This window comes from Gavia stellata, chromosome 17 (genome assembly GCF_030936135.1).
Source record: "Gavia stellata isolate bGavSte3 chromosome 17, bGavSte3.hap2, whole genome shotgun sequence".
NCBI lineage: Eukaryota > Metazoa > Chordata > Aves > Gaviiformes > Gaviidae > Gavia > Gavia stellata.
Window position 1 is genome coordinate 21,239,161 of NC_082610.1, and position 21,064 is coordinate 21,260,224.

Here is a 21,064-nt window from a genome sequence, read left to right on the forward strand (position 1 = left end):
CGAATCCTATACCTTTCTTTGAAAATCCCAGCCTGAATTGGTATGAGCTCGCTCATCATCCCGTTGGTAACAAAATCCAGAACCCAGCGCAGTACTTCAGTGACATCTTTTGATTTGGAATGTCTGAATGAGAATGATGAAGGCTCACCTGCCATCTTTTTAGCACCGTTATTTTAAAGACAACTGAAAAATGTGCTTACCATTACTTTTTTTTTTTAATAAGTAGAATTACGACAAAATATGCAATGTTCATGTTGTACTTTTCAGTACAGTTTTTGCAGTCCAGACTTGATCGTGTTTATCTTCACTATGGAACAAATAGTTTATGAATGTTTCAGTATGGAGGGGATTTAGTTCTGAGCTTTTATATGAAACGTACACGTGCCTTTATTTTTTCTTTATGTATGACGCTACTTCAAAGGAAGGCAGGTGTAGAGAATTGAGAATTGAATGAGGCTGTATATATTTTGTACATGCATGTGATTGCATGTGGCGGGTGGTCTAGGGTGTTTTTTAGGATTGTGAGAATGAGACTTAGAAACAATGGTGTGGAAATGTATATAATTGAGTAGCTATGGGGAGAATCATCTCTTGCCTAGGGGAGATACTCCTGTCATTTGGATTGGCTTCTTTATTTATGCCAACTGTAAAGTCTGCTTCCCTAAAGTTAACGTTTGTTACTCTATAAAGTTTATAGGATGTCAGTACACAGGCTTGAAAGTAAGTAAAAGGAGTTTGGAGATCATCTTGGTGATGGACCATGTGCAAGTTTTCACTGAGGTTGTTGGGTATGCACAGCACCCCGGTTTATCTCACAGCTCCAGATAAGAGTTTGTCTGTGCTGAATTCTTGTCACTGCTTTTAGCTCAGGGAATGTCCCAGCCTTGGGTCACAGTATTTCTGGGTCAGTCACAAAGAAAATATGGCACATAGGGAAACAGCATGTGCTGAAAATAGCTCAGATGCCATTGACTTTGTTAAGATCAGGCTTGGATTCCTTCCTCTCCCTTTTTTTTCCTCTTTGTGACTGTCAGTGGAAGTAACACAAGCCAAATTAGCCGGAAATTTTGTGGTTTTACATTAAAGCAGTTCAGATGCTTATTCAAACTATGATTGATTTTGGAGAGCTCTTGCACAACTTGCAGTATTATTATTTTTTTAATAGCTGGCAATATTCTCCATAATTATTTATGGTTACAGTTTCATCTCTTGCTGCCTTTTTTTGCCCCGTGTAAACGAGATAGGTGCGCACAGTTGCCATGTGTCCATCCCCGTCCTGTCCCCCCGTTCCCCCCCCCCCTTTTTTTTTTTTAATGTTTTCAAAATTGTTGACTTTACATGTTGCTCCTCTGGATTTCCTGGTGATTCAGGGATATGTCTTGCTGTGAAAGCTTTGCAGTAGGAAAAGATATTTCCAACATGCAACACTACTGTAATGTAGGAATTGTACAAATTGTTATGTTTTCCCTTCTTTCATAGAACTGGCCACCCCCCCACCATCACCACCCTGCAAGCCCTGTTTTCCATTTTCATGATGCTTAGCAGACCCATCATCCACAAAGTAACTGATGTCCAAAGCTCTTGGCTGTGCTCAGCTTTAGAAACATTGAAAGAACTGCGTAATGAGAATGTGCTGAGCTGTCAGCTCTTTCAAAATCAGCTTTTGTGTGCATCTCACTTTAGGTGCTCCTAGAAGTAAGATTCTGGGGAGGGGTGAATCAAACACTTTGGTTTGTGGTTTCTCTGTCTTTTAGCACTAAAGCTGGTGCCAGTCATTTGGGTTCTATAATTTCTTCCTCATGGAGAAATGAGGCCTTTAGGGGTTCTAGAAAAATGAAAATAAATCTGTTTGGTTTCTTGAAGTTCACACTCCATGTGAAGAAAACAACGGTGGTTGCTCCCATCTGTGCCTGCTGTCTCCAAGAGACCCGTTCTACAGCTGTGCCTGTCCCACTGGTGTGCAGCTAGAAGACGATGGCAGGACATGCAAATCAGGTAGGAGATTGGCTTTTCTACAGTGACAGTGTTGACTTGGTTTGGGTTTGCCGCTTAAAAGTTGAGCCTTGAAGAAGTGAAGTCCTCTCAAACCGCCTGACGCACTGAAATGTCACTCTTGTCCTCGTGAAGATGGCAGAAATTTTGCACCCAAATCTCCTGCCAAGCTACCAAAGATGGTGATTGTTATGAACTGAAGTAATCCCTTGCATCAGGAATCACAGAAATTTGACTGTATTTTGTGTCTTTTGATTGTATTTTGTGTTGCCAGCTCTCTGTAGGAACGAAGTAGTAAGTGGAGCCCATTGCAGAAGAATTTTATTAGAGGTAAGCTATGGCAGGACACGTATCCGTTTGCAGAATGGACCATGGACAGACTGCTGCTCCCTCCCATTCATTGTCCAGTAGTGGTCAATGATGCAGTAGTGGTGACTGAGTTGTGGTCTTCCAGTTACATCTCAAAGTTCACAATATGCTTGAGACATCTTCTGCACACAGAGGTGGCAAAAATTTGTTCAAGGCTACGTCCACGTGTCCATGTACTATTTTAGAGATAACCCAGCAAGTTGCCCCTGCTTCAGTTAGTTTTATAATGAAATAATCTGTATGAAAAATTCAAAATTAAGATTTAAATTAAAAATACCGTTTTTCTGGTTTTGAAGATTAATCGTCCTCTGTTTCCCTTTGGGCTGCTCCGTGGGAAGGATTTATGAGAAAATTACGCTGGGAATTTTTTCTTCCTGGGTCTAGTTTGTGTTTTTTGGACATTATATTTAATTTTAAAAAATGAGGCAAGGCTTTGTGTGAAGAGGCTTATAAAGTTTGCTGCTTGAGATAATTGAGCTAGAGAAAATAATGTTCTAGGAGGCTGTTCCATGTCACTGAGAAGTAGAAGGAGAGGCTTGTGCGTTAACAATAGAAAGCTCTTTAGAGAATGATAGCTAGAGTATATGCTTTAATTGAAAAGTAGAACTAGATGCATATTTCGTGTCCGTAAGTTTAATGAGTCTAGTGGTATACTTTGAGAGCTTGGTTTTATCACTGATCAGGAAGCCCCTTTTAAAAATGCGTCTTGCAAAAGCAGGCGGTTGACACTGATACGGCGGTAGGGCAGTAGGAGGCAAGGTTTTGGAGAATGTTCTGCCACCAGACGGAAAGACACTCTGCCGCCTGTCTCCGATGCGTTTTCGGTGAGTCTAGTCAAAGAGTATAGTCATTTTCTGATGTTGCTTGATTCCTCTGAGTACTAAAGCAAGCATAATAGATTCCTTTCATTTGTGAACTTGAAGCAGAATTTGAACACTGAACCTCCAGGGTTTAAGGGCCAGCTTTATTAGCTCATCCTGCTGCAATTGAAAGGCTTGTAAGGTAGTTCTTGCAGCTGCTGAAAGACCTTTCTCTTTCCTCTTTCCAGCTTTGGAAAGTTTCCCTTTCACAGCTTTTAAAAAAACATCGCTGAATGCTCAGGACAACCTTTTTAGACGTTCATATTGACCTCATGTTTCTGGCAGTGGGAATGAAGGTCAACCCGCTTTTGGCGTTTTGGCGAATCGCACAAGCAGGAGTGACTGCTTATACTGTGCTTTCACCTTTCCAGTGTCAGGCCAGACAATCTGTCAAGGGTGTTCTGTCAAAGGAGGGCAAAAAAGTGGGATGGGAACAGGAAATCTGGTTTTGCATAAGAATGTGGTCTTTTAGTTCAGTTTTATGGATTATTTCTTTCCCAAGCTCCACGTCTTTTGTTGTCCTGTCTGCCTTATGCCAACATCCATGTGCTTCTCTTTCCCCTCTTATTAATTAACTCCTTGGTTGCAAGGAACTGACTTTTTGTTCTCTGCACGAGTCCTTTGTAGTAGAGTTGTATCAGGAACTACGGATGCAACACTGTTGACTACCTCTCCGTTTTGTTCCCTGTTGGCTTGGGCAAAAGTGTGAAGGTACAAAGACGCTTGGGCATATCAGCTTCTTTGACGTTAGGCTTTGAAGTGAATTACACAAATGCTACTGGGGATTTCTCTGCAAGAGGCGAAGGCATTCTGTTTTCAAAACCTGTGTCCACGTGCGGAGTTCACTGGTGCAAGTATAGCTAGAAAAAGTTATTGTATATCTCTGTCTGCACTTGGGTCACAACAACCCCACGCAACGCTACAGGCTTGGGGGAGAATGGCTGGAAAGCTGCCCTGCAGAAAAGGACCTGGGGGTGTTGGTCGACAGCCGGCTGAAGATGAGCCAGCAGTGTGCCCAGGTGGCCAAGAAGGCCAACAGCATCCTGGCCTGTGTCAGAAATGGTGTGGCAGCAGGAGCAGGGAGGGGATCGTGCCCCTGTACTCGGCGCTGGTGAGGCCGCACCTCGAATGCTGTGTTCAGTTTTGGGCCCCTCACTCCAAGAAGGACATTGAGGTGCTGGAGCGTGTCCAGAGAAGGGCGACGGAGCTGGTGAGGGGTCTGGAGCACAAGTCTGATGAGGAGCGGCTGAGGGAGCTGGGGTTGTTCCATCTGGAGAAGAGGAGGCTGAGGGGAGACCTCATCGCTCTCTGCAACTACCTGAAAGGGGGGTTGTGGTGAGGTGGGTGTTGGTCTCTTCTCCCAAGTGACAAGTGACAGGACAAGAGGAAATGGCCTCAAGTTGTGCCAGGGGAGGTTCAGGCTGGATATTAGGAAAAATTTCTTTACTGACAGAGTGGTGAGACACTGGAAGAGGCTGCCCAGGGAGGTGGTGGAGTCACCATCCCTGGGGGTGTTCAAGGAACGTGTGGCCGTGGCACTGCGGGACATGGTTGAGTGGGCGTGGTGGGGTTGGGTTGATGGTTGGACTTGATGATCTTACAGGTCTTTTCCAACCTTAGTGATTTTGTGATTCTGTAATTCCTTATGTTGCTTTGCTTGCGCATACAGCTTTTGCTTTCCCTATTAAACTGTCCTTATCTCAACCCCTGAGTTTTCTCACTTTTACCCTTCCCCTTCACTCCCCAATCCCTCTGCGGGGAGCGAGTGGGTGGCTGGGTGGGGCTGAGCTGCCCCCCAGGGTTAACCCACAGCAATTGTGCAAACAGTAGCTCTTTTCTTTATCTTCTCTGGAATTTGGAGGGGAAGCTATTTATTTCTGTAAAGTTTTCCTTTTAATTTTGAATGATGTATTTTTACTCTCTAATATGAGGGAAGTTCCCTGATGATATTTTTTTCTGCTCGTTCTGTGCTGGGTAATTTCTGTTTCCTGTGCAACTTGTGGCAGATGTACTTTTAATAAACCAAACATTCCTGAGTGTTATGCACATTTGTTATATCTAAATTCCTCTCCAACCAAATTTAAGTCTCCATTAAGAGGAATCTTTTTGTGCTTGCTTCCACAAGAAAACCACAAACCTGTCTGTGCATTTCTGTAGGCATTGTTTACGCTGAAATCTCTTTGAGATTTAATTTTACACTGATTTATTTTCTTTCCGTTTGTGTTGGGAAAGTTGATGAGTCTGTTCCCTTTCTTGTACTTGAAAGCAAGATGATGGACCTGTTGGTAAGAAGGCAGGTGGGTGGTTGAGGTGTATAGGTGTATTTGCACGCCATGCGAGCAGTAGATGACAAACGTGACGTCAAGTGCAACTTAAGCAAGTATTTGGCAGGGGGAAGCATTTAGTGGCAAACTGCATCAGCAGTCTTTCATCATCGCTAGACTACTCCTATCTGCTAGTGCTAAATCCAGGCTCTGATCTTTAACACCAGTAATAGCTTGATGTCCGTCTATATGAGATATCCCTTCTCTGTCCATGACCTCCAAGTTTGCCATACTCTTAGAGAAACGCTCTTGGTATTTTGAAGCTTGCACAAAGAAGTGATGCCTGGAACTAAGGGCATGCCAACTAAAGTATGTTCCTTTAATACGCTGAGCATTGCTCAGTATAGATCTAAGTCAGGGAGCGTCTGGACGAAGCTCTTAGTCATATGGTTTAGTTTAGGTAGTCCTGCGAGGAGCGGGGAGTTGGACTCGATGATCCTTGTGGATCCCTTCCAACTCAAGATATTCTGTGATTCTAAGTAGACTGAGCACAGCCGTCTCCAGCAAGGGCTATAAAAAGGTGAATGATTTTCTGCAATAACTGAAGACAAGGAATTTGGCTGCAAAAGCAACAAGATGGTAATGGTACCTTTAGCTTCTGCTTGTCTTGGTATTATTACTGAACTAGGAAAAAGTAAACGCCCATATACTGTGGACACTGAGCTTGGTGCTATACTTGCAATGCTCGGTAATACATTACTTCTATCAGGGGTCTCTTCCTAAAGGCTGTGTAAAAAAAATTCAGCTGGTTAATATGTTAAGGGTAAATGTCCGAGATTACATTTGCTTCTAGTAGTGACTTGCTTTAAGATTTGACAGAGGGGAAAGTATAGAGCAGAAATAAAGGAAATTTGGGTATTTGCATCCCTCTGAAGAGCAGGACCTATTAGATATGGCAGCTTAATACAGATACAGAAAACCCTCTGGTACAATGGGAAGTGGCTGCTTGGTCCCCTACATGGATAAATGATACTACTTTGGTTGTTAACACATCTTTTTTCTTCTGTGACTTTTGGTTCTTTCTGGTTTCGTCTTCTTGGATGCTTTTATGTATTTATACGTAAACGTGAGATTTTTAAAAGACCCTTTCAAGTTTCAATTTCTCATTCTTAAGCTAGAGATAATCTCGAGGTGAGTTGATAAGTTGAGTAAACTACAGAGAAACTTTGTGATTTGTCCATTTCATGATGGTGGCAAAAACCTGGCCCTACTGAGATCACAGGAAAGCTCCCGTAAGTTTCCCTGGGACCAGGGATATTGCATCCAAGGTCCTCTCTGGATTTTTTTTGATGCTCCTTAATAACTCTAAAGTGTTTGTTGTTTTTATTTTATATTTTAAATTCCTTACATCATCACGAATGAAGGAGGATCAACTTTCTTGTCTTGGGGTAAATTGGCTTACAAGTTAGGGTATGAATGTTTTTAAAAAATACATGTATATACACTTAGTGTGTGCTGTAAATGCTCAACTGCAGGAACTTTTTGTGTTTGTATGTCACAGGTTACCTGTGAATGGCCTGCTGACCTAGCTGGCAGGTTTGACATTGAAATAGGTACCTGAATTCTCAGTTACATTGGTGGCTTCTTTACCCCAGCAAATCTACCCATACAGAAGAGAGGTTTTACACTGCTTGAGATGTGGAAATTAAACTCTTACTGTACATCAGTGCCAGCATTCCTTAAAGCCAACATAAGAGCCGTTGCCCTATCTTTAGCTTTAAACATAACATGAATCAAACTGAAAAAGTGACTCACTTTCCGAACCTTCTTTTAGTTGATCAGTGGTGGGAGGTTGGTTGTTTTGAAGCAGTAACAAGGAGACTTTCTTCCCTCTTCTGCTCCCTACCTCCAGTGGGTGATGGCTACTTTCTAGAGATCTAGTTCCTTGAACATACCTCAGTCTAGATGTTTAACTAGCCCGCTGCTTTCGCAGTAATCTTGTCCCTGGTATATCAGCATGTAAGTGGTCATTTGAGACATATGGCATGTTGACCTCAACTCACCAGAGATGCATTTCTCCAGTTGAAGGCCACTGTTAGTTGTTTGAAAGTGTGAGAGTTTTGGCTGTTGAGTCAATCTCATATGGTGGTAGGAGCTGTAGGGTTTCTGCTGGGAAGGTACGACAGCTGTAGTTTCTCAGATGAACTAGGAAATTCTGTTTTCTCAAATGAAAACTAAAAAAAATATAATTTTATAATGGGAGAAGACAGCACTAGCTTCAGGCGTTTGAAGAGTCAGCTTCCCTTGTTTATCCTTGATCCTGTTGTTGAGGCATTTGCTCAGGGTTGGGTAATATTCCCAGTGTCTTATTTCTCCTTGCCATTCTTCACAGTGCAGAACAGAAAAGAGTGGTTTTGGAGCCCACTGACTAATACTGCAGGGCTGATCCTGGTTTTTATGCAGGAGATAGAAGAGTACTGAAGGAAGAAATATTAAGGCACTTCCTTCTCATTTCCCCTGTGTTTCTTGGTGCACATCATACGTTTTAAAAGTTTTGCGTCTGCGGTTCCTTGGCTGAGCAATCATCGGCTTATTTGAGCAACTAAGCCTCCAAGCAAGACAAGCAGGCAGACATTGTAAAGTATTTCTTCTCATGTGATTTAACCACCAGAGAAGATGGTCCCTTTGCTAACGTGTCTTCCTGATTAATAAAGAGAAACAGCGTGGACTAATCCAGACTTTCTGATTAAGGAGATCAACTGCTAATTAGAGATGAACAGCCTCTTTGCGAAAGGGAAAGGTTGGGGAGACATTTGTTCTAATTGCTATAAATCAGCTCTTTCAAGTACCTGAGAAAGCTGCTGCTGGCATTGTGTGAATAACCTAAAATAACTGTCAGGAGTCTTCTAGCGCTTGGAAGATGCTGGAAGCGAAATCTTGCATATCAATAGATAAACTGATTATATTCTAGCACTGATTTGGGGCTGTATTGGGAAGGAGCACTCATGTCCTAATCTGTTTGTCATGAGGAAAATAACTCTATTTTCTCTTACTTCCTAGAACCTTGACAGCTGCCTGCATGCCTGTCTCTCCCCCTTGCCCCCTCTGGGATTGAAATGCAACTGTGGAAACCCACGATCTTTTGGTTGTGAGATGCTTTGACCTCAGAGGCGTCTTCTGTCCTGCGCCTGGTGTCTGGCTACCGTAGGGAGATGGTATCCAGAAGTTCTGGAGGACTTTTTCCTCGTTCCCCCTCTCCCTCCTGCACTCCCAAAGGTGTATCATGCTTCCTTTGCTTATCAAGGAATTGCAGAGCTCGTGTTTTTCCTTTGTTAGGCTGAGATGGGGCTTCTTAAAGATTGCTGTGGTCCTTCTCTGAAGGAGGGCTTTGTGTAATGGGCACGTCCCTCAATGCCTGCAGCCACCTAAGTTCCCTAATCATGGCAGTGTCTTCCCTCCAGCCAGCGGATGACCTACCGAAGGGACCCGTGGGTGTTTTGCACCAGCCGAGAGGGAAGGTTTGGGGAATAGGTGAAGGGTACAAGTACAAGTAGCCTACGGTGGGTCCTGCCAGGTGGAGAATGATCCAGATTCCAGGCTGTGAAAATGAGATGCAGTGGGTTGAATGAAGAAAGAGCATTTCACTCGCTGCGTCTGAACCCGTTATACTACTTACTCCAACCACGTCCTATTGATTCTTTAGCACTAAAACAATGGGTTAGGGTGTTATTTACTCAGCAAGAAATGGCATTATGTGGAACTGTATTTCAGTGAGATACCTTTGCAGTACACCAGAAGGGGTTGTAAAACCTGCCCAGCAATGGGTACCCGGCAATCTAGGAAATCTAGAGGCTACCTCTTCTGTGTCTACTCCATTTCATAAAAATTTCATTAGTGGTTTTATTTCTTTCTTTCATTCATATGTAGATCTTGTTTGTTTTGAGTCTGTTCTCCCCTTGCTTTTGGTAGTACATTATGTTTATGATTTTATTTGATCTCTATGAAAAGATTACATTACTCTCTATTCACAACAACTTTTATCCTCCTAAATGGGGAGTACTTTGTGGAACGACAAAATGAAATAGCCTCATATGGAAATGGCCTTGTTTATAATTAGACCATTAGAAACATGCTGGAGGGAAGAAGCCTGGAGGGAGTGAGGAGCATTCTGGAAGGTCTGCCATGTCATCTTCTCGCTCTGTTGTCAGTGGTTTTGCCAGGCTAGTGAGTGAAACTCTCTTTTTGGGCTTTGGTGCATGTTTCAGGTTGATGACTACTGTCCAGGACTCTGAAACACTGTCTAGTTAGAGATGGTAACTAGCTCATTTTGTGTGTGGTTAGGGTGGGGTTTTTTTGTGTATGTGTATAAAGGAAAAAGTGACACTTTCCCTTTTCAGCGCTATTGAGTCTCTGGATTGATTCCGGTTTTACACTGCAGGAGAACCCCAGCCTGGGTCGGCACTGAAAAGGTTTATGTGTAAACTTTCTTATCTTGCGTTCACCGTGGGCTAGGTACGTACACGTGGAAGGTTGCCAAGAGCCAGTGATAACTTGTTAAGCTGCTGTAGCTTGACTGCCTCTTCAGACATTGGGTGGCCGAGCTCTATTTGACTGCCTCAATGTAGCCACAGTGAGGGTGAAACGCTCCCTAGATTTGCAAACCCTAATTTACAGTTGTTTATAACTTTTTTCCATGATGTTTACCCTTTGACAGATGATTGTGTTAGCTCAGAATTGAATTTTCTGTGGCTCCATTGTAATTGGAACATAATAAATAACGCTTAAGCTTCAAAGCATTATACAGCTATCAGCTTCAGAGAGGACCCGTGGGATGTAAAGCATTTATTTCTGTTTGTGTAAAGGAGGACAGCAGTGCAGAGAAACGAGTATGCTCAAGGTCTTTTGGTGAGTGGGAAACATCTGCAACTAGAAGTCAACAGAAGTGGGATTGTAGAAAAACTATTGTAAGTGTATTTCTGTTCAGTATTTTTTTCAAAAAATATTAATGATGTATCTTGTTGGGTTGTAATGATTTTTTGATCAGCGTCTGTGCGTCTTTGAAGGTGTCACCACCAAAACTCTGTTTAACAGAAACTAGGTGGTAAAATGGCTGTCACTTCTAAAGGCAGTGATGCCTTACTCTGAGCCAGCCGGGTTGTCTATCTCCAGCAGAGAGTAGGTGCATTTAACCTTTAACAACCGTGCTTTGCATGGAAATCCCAGAATACAAAGACTGTACCCTTTTTCTACTGGTGGGGATTTCTGACAGACTTTTTCTTGGCCCACCTTTTTTCCTGTGGCTTGTGATGAACTGTTATTAAGAATTCTGTGCAAAGGGATGTTCATTTTTTTTGTTAATAAAAAGTAGAAGCTGGGGCTATGCTACATGTAAGCTAACATTCAGATTTACCACTTAACGTTTCCAACTTTCTCTTCTCTTTCTTTAAAGCACATACAGTGTAGACAGACCTCAGGTTGGGCGATAAGACTTAGTTGTTCAAGTGCTTTGAGATCTTTGGATGAAACCTCTGTAGAAGGGCACATTCTTTGCTCGATACAGCGATAGCCATACAGTTGTGCTGGTCTGTGATTCTGGTTACTACCGATGGAGTTATGACTGTTACACTAAGGCTATTTTGAGTAAGTCTTTGTAAGAGTTATCTACTCCTCTGTCAGCAGTGACTTTACAAAGCCTTCTGCTCACAAGTGTAGTACTGGGTGTGTACAAACTTCAGAAGCTCAGTCCTAAATCAGCGTAGGGTGACTATGACTTCTGCCTTGCAACGGCTTTCTCTGGAAGAAACATTCCTTTTGTCTTAGTCAGCTGTTTTGTGCTAATGATCTTATCAGCTGTACATTTTAATTAATATTCTGTTTGTGGGGTTTTTTTAGTGGCTGTATGAATGTGTCAAAACTCTGAATTGTAGGGGGTTTTTTTCTGCTTCAGGCAAAGTAACTATTAGAAGTCTGCTACTGATGGAAGAAATAATGGAAGAAACAGAAGACAATAGCTTTTTTCTGTAACATGTAGACAGATATGATGTAATTTTTGAGTTACGTGATTGCTCTGGTATTTCCTTTCTTTGTCGCCAGTGTTAGTTTTCCTTATGCCTACTTACCTTTCAGTTAAATCAAGTCCTGTCTGAATGCGGCCACTCAAAACATTCTTTCAAAGAAACCTTTCCCGTTTTCTATTTTGTTGGTTGCACGCTCCCACTGCACGCAACTCTCGGTTTTAAGTTGGTAACCCCGATGTGCGTGGGGGGCTCTCCCCGCTCCGCAGTGCGGAGGAGGAGAGCACATCGCCGGCTTTCCCAGCCCGCCGCCAGCACACAGGATGAAGCAGTGCCGCCTTCCTCCCTGACCGGCAGATAAATAAAGACCTGAACTGGGATGCGCGGTGCCGTTCATGTTGCGCCTGGCTCTGTTGAGGTACCCAAGGAGAATATATAAAAAGAATTGCCGTTTATTTCTAGGTGTTACCAAAGTTTGTTTCAACTCCTTGAATATTTTCATTTTCTGTGGAAGTTGAATAGCAGGAATGGGGTTTTACACACTGTTGTTGATTTAAACCTCTCATAGTGATTTTCATTACAGCATTTTTCCTGTGGTGTGAAGAGTGGCTGACGCTAGACCTTTGTGCACGATGTTGTAATTGGTTTGAATATTGGCAAGCTTCTTAAACAGCACGGCTACGTTACCTGTGTTCACACACTTCATACAGGATAATGACGTTTTCTCCCACCCCCATATTCTGCACCCCCTCCTTTTTGCCACACACTGAGACTTTGCCAGGTAATTCGCTGCATTACAGCAACCAGCAAAATCCCTTGCTTTTCTGATAAATCTTTTTAGTTTATCAGGAGTGCTGAGATAGCTATACTCAAAAGAGCTTGTAAAAGAGTTGCCTGCAGTCAAAGTACTTCTAACGCACTCTTGTCAAAAAGTGCTTACTATTTTGTTGTTTGGAGAAGAGCTCAAAGCATTCCCATTTTTACAGTTTATCTGATTTTTTTCCCCACGAATATAGAGATTTCCAAAGTTGCCTGTAAATAAACTGAGCCCATACGTGCAGATACACGCACATGCACGTACAGAAAACCGGGGGAAGCGTTCCACAACGGAGCATTGTTCTGGCCTAATTAGCAGACAGACAAACGGGAAAGGAGTAGCGTGGCGTTTTCTGGCGTAGATTAGCAGAGGCAGCCACTGCGGTCTACATTTGTTTAGGTTGGGTGGATAAATTGGAGCATTTGTTACTGTATTCTAGATGTCTTGTCACTTGTCAAATGTGAAGTGGGCTAAGGGAAGAATAAAAAAAGGCCCTTGTCAAGCTGGTGAGATGGTCTGCTTCGCTGCTGTCAGCTCTGATTGCGGTTAATTTTGCAAATAGAGTACAGTTGCCGTTTCCAGCACTGAAGCATGAATTTTTAATAACGAGAGCACAAACCAACCAAATCAAAGCAAACGCTATACCTAGCATGGATATTAAAAATAATTGATTACTGGGAATGGGAGGAGAGCATCACATGTAGCAGCAAAAAAAAAAAGGTCTCTTAGCCTGTTTCTGTAGGATTTCTTGATGGCAAAGAGAATATAGTCTTCAGGGAGTGAAAATAACTGCCTTCAATGGTATTATTATGTTTTCTGTTCTGTTAGTTTTTTAAGTTCAGATATTGTTCTGCGTGTTAACCAGAACAGGCTTTTATGGATATTAGACCTACTGAAAAGTTCTGTGGAAGGTCTGCAGAAAGCTTTTGCTGAACAAAAAAAAGACTAGAGAAAAAGAAACAGTTCAAAGTTTAAACCAGTTGGAAAAATGAAACGACAGTTTGAACAGGGGTTTTTTTAAATGCTTTCTAAATGGAAACTTTAGAGGCACCCAATTCCTTCTGTTTTTCTGATCTGTGGTTTGCATAGAGGACTTGACGTAAACTTCTGCTGAAGCGTTTGGTTGCTGCAATTGTGATGTTGGAATAGCTCGCATTCCCCGCTCTCCCCAAAAAAGGCTTTTGTTCATTGTATGGTGTTATATATGACCGTGTTATAACAGTTAGCAATTCTGCTGGGAATCTCTTAATCGTGTGGTTATGAAAGTGACTGCGGTGAGAGAGGTTTCGAAGATGAATTTAATTAAATAAATGCCGTAGCACTTTAGCGCTAGGTAAATAGCTAGCTGTAATGTATTAGGCAGGTTCTAGGGCATCTAGGATAACACTAGGCAAGTCACAGCATAACACTTCTGTAGCCTTGAAAACATTCCTACCAACATTAATAATCAAAATACCTCCATGATACAGATAAAACTAATGAGCCAGACAAGCGTGTTTGTCCAGGTTTTTAGAGAGAACCAATGTCAAGTTCTCTTCTTGTAGTGATGTGCTCAGAGGCTGCTGCCAACTCTTTTTTCTCTAACAGAAATTTGTTAATAGAGTCAAATACGGTTATAACCAATGCTGTGATTTTAGGCTGCGGGGTAATAAAAGCCATGATTTTTGCACCGATCAAAAATTACCCATGATAATGATCTTTTACCAGCTTTCAAGTGGGGGGCGGAACGCAGTGAGATATGCTGTGATAGCATTTTCTCTGTTTGGGTGGTTTTTAATGTCCAAGGATGTAGAAGCATGTCTGTCAAGAGTCTTATTGTGTAATAAATTGACTTAATTATAAGCATCTCTACAGCAGAAATTGCCGAGCAGCCAGAACTTTAAATTGGCCAAATAGCTCATTCCCCTTATTATTGCTTTTTCCCATAAGTCTCAGTTAGAGGTATGTTAGAAATTAGAAGAATCTCCCAAGAAGCATCCGGTTCAACTAGAAACTGTTCCGGTTGTCAACTGAAGTGAAGATTTTTTTTGTCTGGTCTGCGAGGTCAGCAGAGAAACGTTTTCTTCTCCCTGTTCATTTTTAGCCGTCTATGTCCGTGGGACAGAACTGAGGTTGGGAATATTTCTACAGTAGTGTTTGCTGGCAGAAAATGCCAGAGCAGCTGAATATGTCAGAAACAGGATTGCTTTCCTCCCTTTGCGGGAAGGTTGTAGTCATTATGTAATTGCTGACCCAAGGGGTCCTGGCCACTGCGGGACATGGTTTATTGGGCATGGTGGGGTTGGGTTGACGGTTGGACTTGATGATCTTACAGGTCTTTTCCAACCGTAGTGATTCTGTCATTCTGTGTGATTCTGTGAAAATATTATTTTGCATGCAAGTGAATGTGTGATCGTATGCATGATCAGGTGAACATACGTCAGGGCTGGATGAGGTAAAATTGAGTCTGATTATTGCTGTTGTGTGGAACTGAAGACTGTTTTAGTATTACTTGTGAATTTTGGGGAGGGGTGTTAACAGTGTCCTTCAGCCGGTTGTCTAGCCGGCATCTCTAGGGAAAATTGGGGCCTTAGACTGCCAGTTCCTTCCTCTGATGCCTTCAACGCTGACCTTGTTCACAGTGAACCAAGGTGACGCTGCAGTCCGTGTGTGAAGAGGCAAAAGATATGCATTTGATTCTTATCTGTCTGTTCCCATGCTTGTAATATCGGTCATCTTAGAAATACATGTAATATTGGTAATTGCTGTGTTATCAGTTGCTGGTCATGTATTTGATGCTCCTCTGCTTTGCACTACTTATACTTTAATATTAAGGTTATGATTGCAGACACATTAATATAGTAGAAGGAAGATGGATGTGAAACTCAAGAGTGCTTTGGGTGGCTGAAGAGCTGCAGTGTCGCTCGCTTTCTGAAACAGTTGAAGTAAAATAATTCCGAATTAATTAATAATTTAAAACTCATCTGTGTTTGTAGAGCTCTTGGATGACCAGATACATCCCCCTTTCCATGTTGGAGTTTTGAGGCCTGAATTTTTATTTAACTTGCACTAAACAGGAGGTTTTATTTTGACTCCCACAAGTGAAATATTTCAGAAACATAGAAGCAAGACATAAAACTTCGTCACGTGAAGTATTTGTTCCTGCTGTAGTTGCTATGCTGTTGTAGCTTGCCCTCTGCAGTTGCAGTTCAGTGTCCTGGTTTGCAGGTGCTCTTAACAGTGATTTTTTTTTTTTTTTCCCCCTTTGGCTATTAAGGTGTAATTTTAATTTGCGTTAGAAAATCAAATGTTTTCTGTGTGTTTAAATATATTAAGAAACAGGACCTTTTGGAAATTTTTCCTGTAAAGAGACTATTTGGTGGTGGACAATCTGTACTGTTGGAGGTAATACGGAGGTAATATTAATCCATTTATAATACGACCTGTCCTCCTTTTCATTTTTGCTGTTGTCAAGCTAACATGCTCTGAACAAACCAGCGTCTGGTGACACTGTAAGTTCTTTGGAGATGGTAATGTCAGAAAAAAAACAAGTATGTTTAATACTTAGTACCACGGGACTTGATACCAGTTAAGTACTTCTACCAAAATGTCAACAGAAAGAAGTTAATGGAACAGAAGAGATCTAAAAGCCTTTCTATTTGAACAGGCTCCATAAAAATACTGTTTTTAACACTGCATAGCTCAGTTTTGAATGCAACCCCTTGACTATTTTGAAGATCCTCCCTTTCCGCTTGTTGTTTCTCTCCATATTGTCTTGGGTTTGATCCGTTTTCTAATCCAGAGATGTCAGCGTAGCCCTGAGAATGCTGTTCCTGGGGTAATCCTTGATGTCGAGAGCGACAACAGTGTCATGGACTGTGACTGCTTTTGTTCCCAGATAGCTTTTTAAAACAGCTGTCTGGGAACTGTCTCGCATTTGATGTACTGTGACGTAGTCACAGCGAAGCAGTTGACAGGTCGCCTTTCGTTCACCACGTTTCCTTCGCCGTGTACATATAATGTTTGCCGTTATACGTAGTTACTCTTTCCAAGATGATTTGTTGGAATATACATCTAGCAAGGAAGCATGGTAGGAGGGGAGGTATAAGCTATATATCAGACTTCTGTCCGCTATGGTCTTTTTTAAAAAAACAGTTGATTGATTGATTTGTCACTGTTCAGGAAGTAAACCAACATTTTAAAGCGTGACGTAAAATACCAAATACTGTTTTAGGTATCTCGTTGTTTTTATTTAGAAAAGGTGCTAAAATCCAGGAGATTCCTAAAGCTTTTGAAAATGAATACTTTTGCTAGCAGTGCCTTCTAAGGATTGCTGATGCGTGTTGGTCCCTTAACAGAAAGGAAACTTTTAAAATTGAAGAAGTCTTGCTGTGCTTACCTACGGGGGCAGTGGCGGAAGGAAGCCTTGTGAGTTGTCTGGTCACCCGGGACTGTTCCCTTCTCAACTTGGGCAACAGGTTCCTAGTTCTGCTGTGTCCAGAGGAGCGAGCAGAAGTTTCAAGCATAAGAAGCGCTCTTCCTGAAAACCTGTTTTTATTTTGCAACCTTTGAAATTAGAAAATCTGTATTAAAGAAGTTTGATGGTAGACATCTCTCTTGCTTTGCTGTCAAGAATGTAGGGGCTTTCCCTCCTACCTTTCTCCACGTGGTTTTTGAGCTCTGAGTTATTGTTGCTTTCCTTCTATCCCAACCTTCCCTCAAAGTTTGTTGGTGCAACTGATGCTGGAGTTATCAAACCTTGTCCGGTGACGCTGACTGGGAGAAGCATTCTTGCTGGAGTCCCTCCCCGTGCCAGCCCAAGTGTTTGTGGAGCTCTGCATTGAACCGCTCTGGTTGTTAACTTAGGCTCATGCCTTTATTTCTGTTGAGTTGGTTTTTGTTTGGACCCGCTCTTTAGTGTGGTTTGCAACACGCAGCCCTGCTGCGCTTGCATGTGAGAAGGGGCGATACTGAAGTGAGAACAAGCAGCCCATGGCAGAAGGGCAGGACCACGTCATTCGGTAACCGCAGTGACTCGAGGTAGCTCAACGTGCGCATCAAACGATCTCTTCGGGGCTGTGTAGCAAGCTTGTTTGGGTGATGTTACAACACTGCTTTTCTACATCCTTTGCTTTTATTATACACTTGCAGCCTGAGCACTGTTTCTTTTCAGAGCTTCTGAGATATTATTTGGAGACTAAGCTCTGATTTCCAAACCCAAAAGCAGCAAATAACAGCACGGTCCAGCTCCCAAACTGAATGTGAACTTGGTTTCGATGTGCGACAGGCTCAGCTTCTGAGTCTCCAGAACTCCATATGCATGCCTAGGTGAGAATTCTTTCTAGAAGAATATTCTCCTGAGGATTTGAATTTCTGTTATTCTTAGTGGGCTCAAAAGATAAGTCCCATGTTGGCCATTTTCTTTCAGTCTGGGCTGTTGGTGGGGACTGGAAGTTACCACCTCCTGCGGGTGTTTGCTGGGCTGGATGAAACGCGACAAGTGACTTTTGTTCTGGTTCCCAGTTTTGGAGTGTTGCTGAATGATAAAAACTCTTTGTCAGTTTTCAAACTATGCAGCATCAATTTAGTAACAGAGTAGGAAAAAGACACATACTCGTGTTGCTCTTTTTGTGCTGAAACATGCCTGGGTGAATGTGGGGAAAACGTGTTAAGCAGCCAGGTGTTTTACTGCGTGTCCTGTTTTTGTACTGATAAAAGAAGTTGCCAGAAAGACGACACCAAAGATGCCATTTGTCTTTGAAATGTGCTCCAGGCTGTTGTTTGGCACCCTTTCCACAGGCAGTGAAACTTTGCACTGGGGAGGAAGAATAGAGGAGAGAACAACAATCCTATTGCCTTAGAATTAGTTTTGCGTCAGCTTTAGCCAGGTGAGAAATACTTGCTGTAGCTGCGACTTACGTTCTTGTCGGGCTGTCTGGAGTAAATAATTAATGTAATTTATTTACAAAATACTCGAGTCTTCTGTTAGCCCTTGTCATTTATTATGTCGGGCTTGTGTGTGAAAACCACGTCTAACGCACTGATACAGCTAGTGGGAAGTTTGGCTGAGCTGAGGAATTCTATATAATATGATGAAATATTTGGACCTACCCCCACCAAATTATTTATTTATTTTTTTTAGACTCTAGATAGAGATTGCCATGTTCCGTGTTGGTTTAGGAGGCCGGGAGAAAGATGCTGTCATTATGAGATAAGAGTGACAGCACAAGTAGCTAGTTGAGAAGAACTGATTAGGAACAACTCTCTGCTCAAACAAGTCTATATTTCAATGCAAGTTTGATGTCCTTATTTTAAGGAAATCTGTTCTTATAGTGGCGGTTTGCAGCCTGCTGTGCTGTACTGAAGTGTTCACATCAGTAGCAGAGGAAATGATACCGCGAATGATTTTTCTCCCCAGGTGCCGAAGAAGTCTTGCTGCTCGCTAGAAGGACTGACTTGAGGAGGATTTCCCTGGACATGCCGGATTTCACCGACATTATTCTGCAGATAGACAATATCAGACACGCAATTGCCATAGACTACGATCCTGTGGAAGGCTACATCTACTGGACTGATGATGATGTCCGGGCAATTCGTCGAGCCTACCTTGATGGCTCTGGAGCACAGACTCTGGTAACCACAGAAATCAACCATCCAGACGGTATTGCTGTGGATTGGGTGGCGAGGAACCTCTACTGGACTGATACTGGAACAGACCGCATCGAAGTGACCCGATTGAACGGGACATCAAGAAAGATCCTTATCTCCGAAAACCTAGATGAACCTCGAGCAATTGTGCTCAATCCTGTAATGGGGTGAGTTTTGTGTTTATTGATAGCCCTGTGATAGGTCTTTGGATCCAGTTTATGGATCCTGAAACTGAAAATCTGCAGCTTGTGAGATGATGTGTGTATTATTTGTCAAATGTTCTGGAAATAACTGGTTTACCTTTGCTTCATCCCTTTAATACTGTGTATATAAAAGGCGACTTCTAAATACGGTGTTCTTCAGTGACCCTATACATTGTGCGTTTGGTTGAATTTTCTTTTCTCTACAACTTCAGTGTTATCAGAACTACAAAAGAATCAGTCCACTGAACATCTTCAATAGTTTATTTAATGCTCAAACTTTATATGTATTGTCATCGCTGATTACAGTTCGAGTTGGCTTGCTGGGGAAGTTAGTAAGTTCTTTCAAAAGCAGGACAGATCTTGACACTTTTTTGTCTTGCGTGTTACATGCATTGACTGTTTCCCCCCCTTTTTTTTTACAGCTACATGTATTGGACGGACTGGGGTGAAAGTCCGAAGATAGAATGTGCTTATTTGGATGGCTCAGAAAGGCGAGTTCTGGTGAATACGTCCCTAGGTTGGCCTAATGGCTTGGCTCTGGATCTTGAAAAAGACAAGCTTTACTGGGGAGATGCAAAAACAGATAAAATTGAGGTGAGTATTAGAGCCGTGCTTGGGTGCGTTCTTAGAAAACAAGTGCTGTTCTCACGTGCTGCTTTATGTCTTGGATACATTTATCCATTTTTTGAGGAGTCTGTTGTTTCATTAATATTAACGTGATATTTAGCATAACAAGACGTATTTAAGAAGAAAGGAAACACATTCATGTGGTTCAGAAAACTGTTGCAAGAAATGTTATGTTTGTTATGTCTACATTGCTACAAGTGTAATTTAATGGCTTGAAAGCTCAGGTTTTACCCAAGGCTTTTGCAACAAATTGGGACACTCAGGTACAACCTCTTTAAAAGATGTTTGGACTTGTGTGTGGTGCTTGGAACTAGTGTCTAAAATTGCTGCGTGCGACAGACTCGATGCAAGGTTTGCATACAGGAGAAGGTGGCTGTGGGGGCCCTAGAGAGCCGTATTTCAGGGCCTTGATGATTATGTGGTGTCCAGATGCATGGGCAATAAGTAATTTTTAATGTACTGCCTGCTTTGAAAACAATGTAGGCATTCTACCTCTGAATTTGAGGAGGGGAAATCCTCTTCACAATGTTGTATAAACATTTATGACAGTATTTACTATTTCTGAATTGTTGGAAGAGTGTCTGATAGAACACGGTGTCTTCTTTAGGAAGAATTTTCTTAAAAATGGAAAAAAAATCATCCTATCTACCTATTTCTCAAACACTGGACAAAGTTGGACAAATTCTCTGCTCGTTTGTTGTGATGTGCTCCCAGGAGTAAGGTAGTGAAGTGTCTCTGGGGATTCACTGCTTTAAATTTAAAATATAGCCAAAGAAGGCATCTGTACTGGTCTTGTCATGGACACTGATGATCGCACCGGGGAGGCCCGAGCAGTTTCAAGAGATGCCTTTTTGCCCATTGTTTTTGCATTAGTATCCCATGATTAAATCTTAATCTAAAAGAATAACTGTGCTGCCACAGAAGTGAAACAAATCTTAGATATCGCTGCAGAGAACTGAGTCCCAAAGTAGTTTCACTCAGAACAGAAGGTGATAAATGAAATAACTGAAAGAGTTAGAATGAAGGTTTGGGGCAAGTTTTTTTTGGGCTTCTGAGCGTGTGTTCATGAGATTCGGAGGTTTCAGTGAATTATGATCAACAGTATTCAACAGAGAAGAAGGTCAGCAAACTGATAGAGCTTGATAATATTGTGACGTAGAAGGGCACACGGCTTTTGAGTAATCTAGGAGTACTGGTCAACATTTTATTATTATACGTTTGTTGTGGATGTGTTCACGGAGCTGCTGAAGACCTGTATGTAGCAGCGGGCTTACTTGCACGTGTGCGTCCA

The 21,064-nt window shown here is 42.2% G+C and overlaps 1 protein-coding gene across 2 annotated transcripts in view; it reads left to right on the plus strand.

Moving 5' to 3' along the window:
- Positions 1 to 21,064, plus strand: part of LRP5 (LDL receptor related protein 5) — a 170,334-nt gene that overhangs the window by 58,533 nt on the left and 90,737 nt on the right. For both annotated transcript variants that reach the window (XM_059826158.1, XM_059826159.1), the window contains 3 exons: positions 1,864 to 1,995; positions 18,714 to 19,110; positions 19,569 to 19,740. In XM_059826158.1, coding sequence (XP_059682141.1) covers positions 1,864 to 1,995; positions 18,714 to 19,110; positions 19,569 to 19,740 — 701 coding nt within the window. The remainder of the gene's footprint in view (positions 1 to 1,863; positions 1,996 to 18,713; positions 19,111 to 19,568; positions 19,741 to 21,064) is intronic.